The following is an 11,451-nucleotide window of genomic DNA, read 5'->3' as shown; positions in this document are numbered from 1 at the left end:
AGACTTCTGTCCTCGCTTGTAGCGTGCGTGCTTTGATTAGAGAGAAGCGGTTTTGATCACATAATCAAATCCCATTCATGGAAAAGGCTGGGAGTAGCAGCGATAGCTGCAGTCCTTCCTGTCTTTTTCCCAGGGCCCCGACAATTTGAAGGATTTCAGTCTCCTGTACATTCCAGCAGTGAAGTCTTCAGATTTAATCTAGTGTCAAAGGAAAAGCAAGCACAGAAGTTCACAGCATACGACTGATGTGATTTCCTTTTGCTCTTATATTCTGATTAATCTCACTTATTTTCTGCCATGCAGAGGTTAGACATCTATCCTCATTTAGTCTTCTGTGTTCTTTGTGGTAGTGGAGATAACTCACTCTCCAAACCCCTACCCTGAAATTGTCTCACTGCCCGTAAGGAGGGCCACGACGGCTACCTTCCACAAATAACCTACAATTTGTACAGCTCAAAGCAGGCAAATTCTAGAAAATTATTAAGAAACCATGGGAAAAAAAAAAAAAAAAAAAAGTAAAAAAAAAAAAAAAGTATTTTATGTTGATACTTCCTGCTTGACTGTTTTCAGATCAAAGCAAGCAGTGACAGAAGAGCTCTTTGGAGGGTATCTAATCCATTACGCTGGGATGATTCCCTCCTCCAGCAAGACACTGGTACGGCTGTGTCTCACTGCACCCCGCAGCGAGGGTGCTTCTTACCGGCACGACGGGCAGATTTCAGTCTGGCACTGCCTTGAGTTGGGTTTGTCCGGTTGGATGGAAACCAAAGCGTGCTTTGCTCTGCAGACTTGGGGCATGAGGCTGCTTTTAAGGAACTATACAATACCAATCCTCTTCTTTTGAATTGGTACTGGGTGAGGGTATTGGAACAAAACCAGAAAATCATCATCACAGTTTATATTCCTAGCTTTCACAAAGGACAGGGTCATGTTTAGCAGTGTGGTCAACTATAATCAATAACCTTGCTACTTCTGTAGTAATGCAAAAGCACTGCACAGCCCGTATCCCCACTGCTTAGCCCCAAAATAAATATGTATAAACAACTCAAATTGGACATGTAGATATATCGAGACACAATTACGAACAACCATTTGTGCAGTTTTGAGCTAATTAGACAATGAAAAAATAAAGACAAAACAACAGAGGCTTAATTATTATTATTTTAACGTTAAAAATACAGTCACATCAAAATAGGATACACAGTTATAAAACTGTTGCAGATGACATAAGAAAATAATGTGTATATATTTTTTATATATAAAAATCTACAGTATTTACTAATGCTGATACATATTTTAGAGCTTTGTGTTGCTTGCACAAATGAATTGTACAGCCTTGTTACGAATTACAGAACCATCGTTAAACACTGCGATTATTACACTGAGCCACGATATTATGTACATACATTTCTAAGCTGCTGTAAGCAAGCAGAACTAAGGTAAGCCCAAGTCATATTTATCTTCACAATTTTAGAGTTTCAGTGTAGTGCTTTGCTACTGTTACTTCGCTGCAGTTTGCGACTCTTCAAATATAAAATTGCCCAGTTCATTAAAAATTACATCAGACACATCATATACACAAAAAAAAAAAAAAGGTTTTTGAAATATACTAAGTAAATGTTACTTCCATTTGTAAAAATTGTTTTACTTCTGTACCTTAAAACTTACAGAGCCAACCTGCAGCAATAAGAGGCACTAAAGCTCATTCTTTAAAGGAAAATAAAATAAAATCCATTTCTATGCTTTCAGTTAACAAATCTTACAAAAGAGAACAGGACAACCTTCGAATCCATCCAGAACCGATGTTGCTACCGATGCTAGGTACTTAAGGATTAGAAAATCTCTCTGCTAAGCACTCCAAGGACCTCTTCTGGCGAGATCCTTACCCGCCTCCGGTCCCCTTGGTTTCAAGGAGAGGTCAGTGCATCCCGCACTGCCTGCGTGGTCCCCGGCAGCTCACAAGGCTGCATCCTCCGCGTGCCACTTCAACCTGCGGTTTTGTCACCCCCCAGTTCATTTTTGTCACCCCCAGTTCACAGTCAATGAAAGGAAAAGCAAACAAAGTAAAAAAAAAAAAAAAAAAAAAAAAAGGCTGCAAACGCTAATTAAAAATACGTTACCTGGAGTCTAAGCTTCCTATTAACAGTCAGGATGGTTTTAGTGTAAAAAAAACAAACAACAGTCTCTCAGCAGCCTGAAAGCACAGCAGCACGTGCCCTATCACAGGCACAAACCTGCTGGCTCTTTGGGGAAAAAAAGGGCAAAACCAAAATGGAATTGACATGACAAAGCTTAAAGGAAGGGATGCTGCATATGCGCACGGCTCAGGGAATATCAAGTCAGGACCAAGTCTCAGCCTCCTGCGTGTACTTCTCAAGAGCGTCAAGGAGCTGGGAGTTCTGATACCTGTGAGATTTGGCCTTGCAACCAATTTGTTTAGCTTGACAGCACGGCGTGGCAAAAAGTGAAGGGTGCAGCACCATTTCTGGATCTGGCCTTGCTCCCACCGTGCCCCAACGTTTTGCAGATTTCAGACATTCTGACGGTAGGTTTGGGTGCAAAGGTAAAAACTCTCCGCTTTCAATTCACCTACAAAACTAGAGACTGCCCTGAATTTTCAGCACCATTTCTTAGCCAGATTATAAAGACATTTTTGGCTTTCTGCTTTTGCCTGCCTGCTCCTTCCTGCTGAGGAAAATGACGAACAGTAGTCAAAGGAGAGGAAATTAACTCTCACATAAATTTAAATTAATAATCCCAAAGTATCTCCCCTGCCCAGAACAGATACTGGGATACTGAGGCAGCTGTATAACAATGACAGAAAATCCCATTCAAAATGAATGGCTTCTCAAATAAATTATAAAGAAAAATTAATATGAAATAAAAGTACTTCACAAGCTTTGCCCAAAGTTAAATGCAATTTACATTTAAACTCTTTAGCTCTTTTTCATATGCATTCGTGTATGTAAGTGCACACTCGCACACATGCACCCACACATCTATACAGTGCATTAACAATGTCAGTCAAAATAAAACCTGTAAATGTGTTAGGTTTTAGGCAGAAAGATCATAACACGAGTTATTTAAATTTGAGGGAAAATGACAGTATTAGCTATCCTGTGTATATGATCTTATTGCTATTGCTACGGCTATGTGCATCAGATCACTTTCAAGAGCTTCGATGCAAGTCTAAAAACTCAACTAGCCTTCAGTGAAAGCCTGAAACATCTTTGAAATAGTGTTGTTTTTGACAGAGTCATGTGAATTGTCCACATTTCATAGAGGAAATGAGGTGGACTACTGCTAACACAGTAATGCATAACTGAGTTTGGTTCTTGCCACTTTAGTAAGTACAGACAGATTCTCAGAGAAGCACAGACTCATGCATAGACAATCCATCGTTTTGATTTCGGTAGTGTTGGGCTTGAGCTGATGGACCTGAATATTGGTATTGTGGCGAACCATGCTCTTCAAAGTTTGGTGAAGTCCTGTATCTTATTGGACCGTCCACAGAAACAGCAGGAAAAGCGTGGTCTTGAAACGGTGTTGCCTGAAAATGCTGGTATTTCTGGAAGTTATCCAAGTGACCCGTGTTAATGTCTTGGTTCCAGGGCTGCCTGTACGGTTCGTGCCTATAAATATACGCAGCATCAGGCCACTTTCTATCTTCTGGTAAATAGTCCACAGGAGGGATTATGAACTTGACACCTGGGGGGGACCTCAGGTTGCTGGTATAGGCATCGACAGGGGCTACTTCTATCCGAGTAGGGGCTGGGGAGAGAGGATTTTGGCGATTGGCAGGATACGAGTTCACTTGTAATTTATCTGGAGAGTAATCTGCTGAAATAAAAGAACCATATGGCCTACCAGAAGGGCTGGTTCGATTCCCGTGGTAGTGCAGAGGTATGGAACTTGTATTGCCTATACTGGAAACGTGCTTTGGAGAATTTCCATGGTAAGTAGGTGGATTATTATAAGATGGCAGTGGCTGTTTCACATTCAGTCCATGAGGTGGTCCATCAGATGGCAAGGAGTATTTTGGAGATCTGGGTTGGGAAGTGAAGGTGTAATTGTTGGATATTTTTAATGGAGCGGGTATTTTATCAGCTTGTTTTCTTGGACTATTTGAATATGCTACATGCCTTGGACTCTGTGGATGAGCTCTCTCAAGCATCTCTTCAACAAGATTCTCATTCTCAATATCAGCTTCTGGAACATTATCATACTGTGACGCATTAGACCCACGCTTACCTTCATCAGCATCCAAAACCCTCATCTTTTGCTTTACATTCAAAGGCTGTGTTTCTGCAGAACCTGGTGGTGAGCCTGAAACTGAATGATTTATTGGCCTTCCTTTCACCTCTGCGGTAAGTTTCATAGTCTTTTCCATTATTTTGATATCGGATGGTTTATTCCACTTAGGTACAAATTCCCTTCTTGTATTTGAAATAGCATTTGAATTTTGGTTAGCAGCTGCATTATCATATTGCCTTGAGTTGTCTTGCCCCATGGGTTGAGGCTTTCTTCTAGCATCTACCTCAGTTTTAGACTGTATACTCTGTGTGTCTATCGGTCGGGACTTCTGCTGTTTTAAGGAAGGTTGTTTTTCCAGTGAATTAATTCTTTTTCGGTTATTTGGTGAACTTTCCGGTTCTTCTCCAGAGGATGGTCTCCTCTCTGTCCTTCTCACTGTTTGTGTACCAGTGCTGTTCTGTCCATTAAGCATTGGAGTGGAATTAGGCATAGCAGGCTGAGGTCCTGATGGAATTTGCCCCAATGGCTTCTTTGGAAATTCATCTTCTTTACCTAAAGAAAGAACAGTAATAACAAATTCATATGTGTATAGAAATCGTCTTTGATCTATTGGTCATGCAAGCAAAAATAACTAAATTATCCAAGCCTCTCTCCGGATAACCATTCTGTCAAAGACCTCAAAGGTTTTTCTGTATTTTAACAAAGAATTTGTTTAGGCTCTCATCTCAACCAGTTACTCTAGTCTTCCTTTCTTCAGCCAATACGATCTTGCCAAGCTTTTCCTCATTGACATTGCTTTAAAGATCCTTTCTGAGATCCCTCTTCCAATCCACCACCTTCCATTCAGTCATCTTTTGCTGTTCACTACTGGCAAGCTATGCTATCTGCTCTGCCCTCACATGTACAACCTCTCTAGCAGACATCTCTGAACTTTCTCTCACTTCTTTTTTGAGTGCTGCTTCCCGTTAACATCTGCAGTCATGCCCTTGTTCTTCCTCAGCCCCTGCTTAGGGGATGTCATTCTCTGTATTAGAAAGTGACACCGTAACAAGAAGACTCTACACAGAATCACCATTTTTTCAGTTCAGCTTTCTATCAGCTATAGAACAACTTAAGTAGCTAATACTGAAATTGTCTATATCATGATTTCAAATGAGCGTTCAAGTTACAGAACTAGGATACAACTGGCAAGCTCTCCCATTTTGATTTCAACACATCACAACAGCCAGTGCTAAACATCAATTAAACGGATATTGAGAACAGCCCACAGTGCCACTACAGAAAGTATAAAGAAGTGTTTCATTGCTGAATTTTATTTACAGAAAAATTTACATCGAATTTTCCACACCAGTCTCCCCTTAGCACTCAACATCCTTCATCTTCTTAGCCATTGTCTTTTACCACCATCTTCTTGTATATGACTTTAATTGTGTAATCCACTCATTTCTCCCATTATCTATTGAAAAGGTCACATACTTCTCATTAAATTTATTAATCTACATTTTATTTATTTGATGTTCTGTATTTCCAGAAAAACAATTAAAAAAAAAATTATAAAGTCAGCACAGCCAAACAAATCCAACTGTTTATCAGTCTATTAAGTAAAAGTCCTACTGTATGTAGAAAAAAAGGAAATGGCTATTCTTAAATGTTACACAAAATAAAAAATATATAAAACAGCCATAAAACAATTTTAATTCCTGCTTCTTCCTAAAAGTCCAGAACTGTAAAATCTTCCTTCATCACCAAAGATCTTAAGGTTAGTTAAGATCTTGAAGATTTTAAAGTTAGCCTCACTTTTTTGAGGTATTTGTAATTAAAATTCCCTTTAAGTGTCTATACGGGCTCACATGGTGAATACATATAAACGTCTCTATCCCTGGTGTGAGCACTGCAATGAGAAGAAAGCCATGTTCATTTTTACAGTCAATAGTACGAGTTCAATCTTTGATGACTGGTTCGTGCTAGAGGTACACAGAGGAAAGCCAGCAGCCAAGGTCAGTGTTATTTATTACAAAAGCATAACAAACTACCATCACGGATCAGTTGCTATATAAACTAAATGAAAACTTACAGTTTGTGCCAGCTAGGACATAGCAAGAAGACAGCAGAGAGAAATACAACAGTGCTGTGTGTCATGACAAGATAACTAAATAAAAAGTACTTTAAAAAAAAACACTACACACAGCCTGGGTTTGCCAAACAATTAAACTACCCTTTTCTTGATATTCACAGTCTTCACAGGAGGCCAGAGGTCATATGGAAATGCACCCTTTCCTTTAGAAATTAACAACTTCAGAAACCTCAGTTTACATATAATAAATCCAACCTACTTGTTTTCTGTAGAAAAAACCTTCCACTCATTTTTCCCTACTCATCAGTTACGATCATACAATTATTTAGATATTTAAACCTCTTCTCTTACACTGAGGGTGTTCATTGTCTGCCTTTCTATGCCTCAGCAAGCAAAGTTACCCATGCTAAGCCCCCTCCCCAACTACTTGCCCCCAAATGTGTGCTTCCACAAGTTAAATCATCCTGCAGGATTGTACACCTGGCATTCTTTACTCAGTGATGAAGAAGCTACGCAAGACAGTGCAGCAGGCTATGTGGTGGGGTAGGGCCTTAGCATCAGGCACCAGTGAGTGGGTCTTGAAATTACAAGCCTCGTGGTTTGTTCTCAGTCTCGGTGGGGCCCCGTGATTCAGAGACCAGGCTAAAATCTGGAGCATGGACTTGAAGACTTGCACATCATGAAGTCTGAATTAAAAAACAATATCAAAAGTATATAACAAAAATTTGTCATTTGAATTAAACAGAATGCAGCTTTTATATGCTGCTAATCATGAATCACATATAACCTCCAGGTTATCGTGGTAGTTTTGGGATGATATAAGAAAATGTCTCCTCAACATCTATAAATTATTTAATTTCTGTCCTTGTGTGTCATAAATGTTTTAGAAAAAAATGTATTATTTTAATTCCATGCTTGTAATACAAGTATTCAAGCTATATGAAAAAAAAAAAAAAATGAAGACAAGACCAGATCCTCTAGTGCCTGCAATGCTTCCTTCTTTGTCATAAAAACGTTAAACCCATGAATGGATTTCCTTTCCTTCAGCCTTTACTCTTTAAGAAATGCACACAGAGCAATATGAGATCCTTTGAAATATACTTGGTCGTACAATAAAGGTGGGGTTTGTTGGAGTTTTTTGTTTCTTTAATTTCATACACTTAAGGTTTCTTAATTACTCTTAAGCTCTAATAAAACCCAAGTGAGAACAGTGCAGACATTCTTATTGAATTCTATCTAGGCTGCTTTGAAGATTGCTTTCTGTCATCTTTCCTTCCCATTTGAGGGTAAAAGAACACTACAACTCATCTGCTCCATGCTATTTCGACAATGCATTGCTGTAACATGAAATACAGGTATAAAATGAATTACAGGTGTAAAATGAGTATCAGAGAAGTCTTGCCATGTCTGCTGTGAAACTGTTCAAACTTGGAATTAATTCATGCACTGAGCAATAAGCAAAGAGTTCCAAGCCAACCATAGTTCATGTAGAAGCAAACCGTTGCATTCTAACAGCATCATACCAGACCTCCAGCTTTTTACAGGCCGGTAATATTGGAGCTTGGTGCTTTCACAGGAAGCAAAAATATGGAACAATGTGTATGTGTGGAAGGAGGGTCAATGAGGAAAAGAAGAAATACAGCTCTAAATCTTAGCCACAAGGCTTCCACTGAATTTGTTTTAACTTGACCTTGGTCTGAAACAACTGACACAGCTTGCTTAATCAACCACATTTGCATCAAACTTTAGGAAAGGCCACATTGCTAGAGATATTCGTTTATTAATTCAAGCTACAAAGCACACGCCTAGTTCTGTTCCAAAAAATTCTTCAGCTCTCATCACCTCCTGCCATAACAAACACTGGAAGGAAAGGAGTTGTAACAAGGATCCACAGCACTGAGCACAAAGACATCCCCCCAAACTGATCACCTCCTAGAGGAAAACCTATTTGTTTTAAAACTGCAAAAAAAGCATATTTAATTCCAATTTCAATATACAAACACATATAGACACATCTACAGAGCTGACACTTCCCGTGGAGCTATCAAAGTACTTTATTATTTAAAAACAGATGAAAACTCATAAAGTTCAAAGAAGTCCACAAAACTAAGGAGGTAGAAAATAACAAAAATCCATCAGCATGCACGTTAATGCTTCTCAAGTGCACAAACTAGCATGCAGACTATGCCTGTGAATGCTTCAAGCAGCCTGCTATTAGTGAGAATATGAAGAAAACCGTGATGTTGCATGCTGGCAAGAAAAGAAAGAAAAAAGGAATAAAAGCGAGAAGCAAAGGAAAAGAAACCACAATTCAAAAGCAAACAGAAGAAACTAAATCACAACAAACATCTCTACTAGTAAGAGGTACATAAATAGCTTGCCAGAGAAGCATGCAAAAACACTGATTCTTCTAACAAGCTGCGTATCTTTTATCTACCCATTTTCCACTCCAGCTCTGCCTGAAGCCTCTCATGCAGCTCTTAGCCATCATCTTTACTACATCAGCTCAACTCATTGGTTCTCATATCTGAGCATGCAGAAATTTTATTTGTATGTTTTCAAGGCCATTAAATTGAACCTGTTTGTGCCGTTGGCCCTAAGTCTGAGCTACTTCACTTTCTGGGCATACCTTCCTGTCTGAAGAAATAACAAGGGAGGAACTTCTGAGTCCTACAAAATGTATTCCTGGGACAAGTAATCTTCTACACAATCTACGATGTTTACACACAATGTTTAAAAGCAATTCCAACTAGGATATAAGACAAAGATGTTCAGCTGGTTTTGGCAGCAACCTCAACGGTAGTCGAATGTGCCGTTGTCTTCCAAAGCTTATTGGGCCATGAGAAAATGCCCAGCTGCATCTTCTCTCCCCAACTTTCTTCAACAAAACAGCTTCCTAGACAGAGTTAAGTTATATGTGTCCTTTGGGAAAGCTTGTAACAGCTTATGTTAGAATATGTAGAGCTGGTACCATAGGATTTTATGTTTTTCTTTTAAAAGAAAGGTTGTGATTTAGTTGATTGGATGTAATATGGTATAAATAAGCAAACAACAAAGAAAAGAGAAAAAAGTACAAGAGAAAAAGAAATAAAGAAAAATGGGGGAGAAAGGAGAGAAATGGAAGTAGAGCAAGAGAATTTAAATGAAGAAAGAACAATTAGGTGCTCATTTTCTGCTGATAAACATATTACCTGACATGACAAGGAGCAAAGCAAATATCAGCAGATCTGACTGTTGACCAAAAGATAAAAAATTCAAGTGATATTAAAGAAAGTTTTAGTCTACTCACTTACTCCTGCTCTAGCAAGTCTTGGTCACCACCCAGTGGAAGTCGATCCCAACTACAAGACTTTTACAGATAATTGCTCCAGGAGGCACTAACAGCCTCATGCATTGAATAGCAGACATATAATTGGAGTAAAGTGCTTTAAGTGCTCTCTCTGGTGAATAACAGTCTAGTCCTTAATTTCAGGACCAGAATACATGCACTCTGACTGTTCTAACACAGTTTTCAAGGATGGTAATGGTCATAAAAACAACTCTTAAAATGACATCTTGATATTTTGTGTTTATGTTCCATCAGTGACTTCCCATCTTACTTGTTCTGTTTACAAGTCCAAGAGAATTTTAAAGAAATTTAAGTGTCTGCACTAGAAGCTCAAGCTGCTGCCTGAAAGTCACTCTCTCTTCCTCCTCCTTTATATGCCAGGGAGGAGATACTGAAATGAAGCCTTGCTTGACAACTTGATGATGGTAGAGCAAAATACACTCCTTGTCTTTCTGCTGCTGTGTAATACTTTTGTAATACTGACAATAACAAAACCTTACTTTATAAACATCTGCATTTAGTGAAACAATAGAAAAATATAACAAACTTGGTCATTGGTCTGAAGCTACGGGTAACGAGCTGTAAGTGGTCTTTGTAAATCAATAAATAAATTATAAAATTAACCACTTTTCATTTTTTTCATTTCAGATCCGTAACTCCACGTTTCTTCCAGAAAATAAACTTTCTTGAAAATTCAGTTCAAGTTAAGGCTGTGAAAAATAACCAATGTAACTATCTGGATCTTATTCAACAAAAGCATGCAAGTTTTAAGCAGTAAAGATTTTGAAATGATGCAAGGCCAATGTCTAAAACGGTTGAAAATAATATGTATTAGTATAATTTCATAGGCCAATTTCCTTCATAATCTTGTAAAAGTCATAACACACAAGAAACAAGGCAGAAAAATTAGTTGATTAAAATGCAAAGCACATGGTATGAAATAGCTACTTGTGTATTCTTCAAGTACAAGTGAAAAATCCAAAGTTCCTCTGAAACAAAACACAACCCAAAGAGATACACCATCAGAAACAAAGTCAAGCTGACTTACATATTTGCATTATTTTGGCCATCAAAATACGTATTAAGAGCAAAAAACAGACATTATTTGAGTATCAAAGAGTATTTAAAATAGATAAAGATTTGAATAAAAGGTATTCATAAAAATTTACTAAAATATACCTTTAAAGAAAAATAGCAGGTATACATTTAAAAAATTATGACAAATAGAAGATTCAGATTTTGCTAGTTGTCCCTAAATACAGGAAGGACTGGGAGAACTAAAAGACTGAGGGTTTAAAGGAGGTGTTACCATGCACTAAGTTCAGCAAAAGGACAATGGCAGCTTTCAAATTTGGCAATATTTCTTTAAATCAGGTCTTGCACCTCAAATTTAAGGCCTTCTCCATTGCTATATGGTCTATTTAACTTTCAGTTAAGAAATAAAAAGACCCAGAATCTCCCTGTCCTTCAGGACATCTTAAATCAAAACGTGGGCAAGCATTTCAAGAGCTTGGACAAGGAAAGTATCTGAACCAACAAAAGAAAAAAAAAGAGAAACAATGGCATCTACCAATGAAATTCGTTTCACAGTCCTTGAATTAAGGAATTAAGGAAGAGATTGGCCACTCTGTGTCAGATCTAGCTACTTGAGAAGATGTAAATCCTAAACCATATAGGTTTATATGACTGTGCTGCTCAAGAGCCTGCTTTGGTACCACCCTTCATAATGTTCCAGTCAACCTAGAAAATCTGTTTTTTTTTTCCTACTAAAAAAACTAGAGGAGAAGTACCTTAT

General features: G+C 38.2%; 1 protein-coding gene across 7 annotated transcripts in view; it reads right to left on the bottom strand.

Moving 5' to 3' along the window:
• Positions 1-1,143: 1,143 nt before the first annotated feature.
• USP6NL (USP6 N-terminal like) overlaps positions 1,144-11,451 on the bottom strand; it is a 117,607-nt gene continuing 107,299 nt past the window's right edge. For 6 of the 7 annotated variants that reach the window (XM_068670046.1, XM_068670048.1, XM_068670047.1 and 3 more), the window contains one exon: positions 1,144-4,806. In XM_068670046.1, the coding sequence (XP_068526147.1) occupies positions 3,365-4,806 (1,442 nt within the window). In that variant the 3' untranslated portion in view covers positions 1,144-3,364. Of the gene's footprint in view, positions 4,807-8,170; positions 8,246-10,594; positions 10,646-11,451 lie in introns of all 7 variants that reach the window. The other variant, XM_068670050.1, reaches the window with a different exon arrangement.

Source organism: Anas acuta, chromosome 1, assembly GCF_963932015.1.
Source record: "Anas acuta chromosome 1, bAnaAcu1.1, whole genome shotgun sequence".
In the NCBI taxonomy this organism is placed as follows: Eukaryota; Metazoa; Chordata; class Aves; order Anseriformes; family Anatidae; genus Anas; species Anas acuta.
This window is presented reverse-complemented; position numbering and strand designations above follow the sequence as displayed.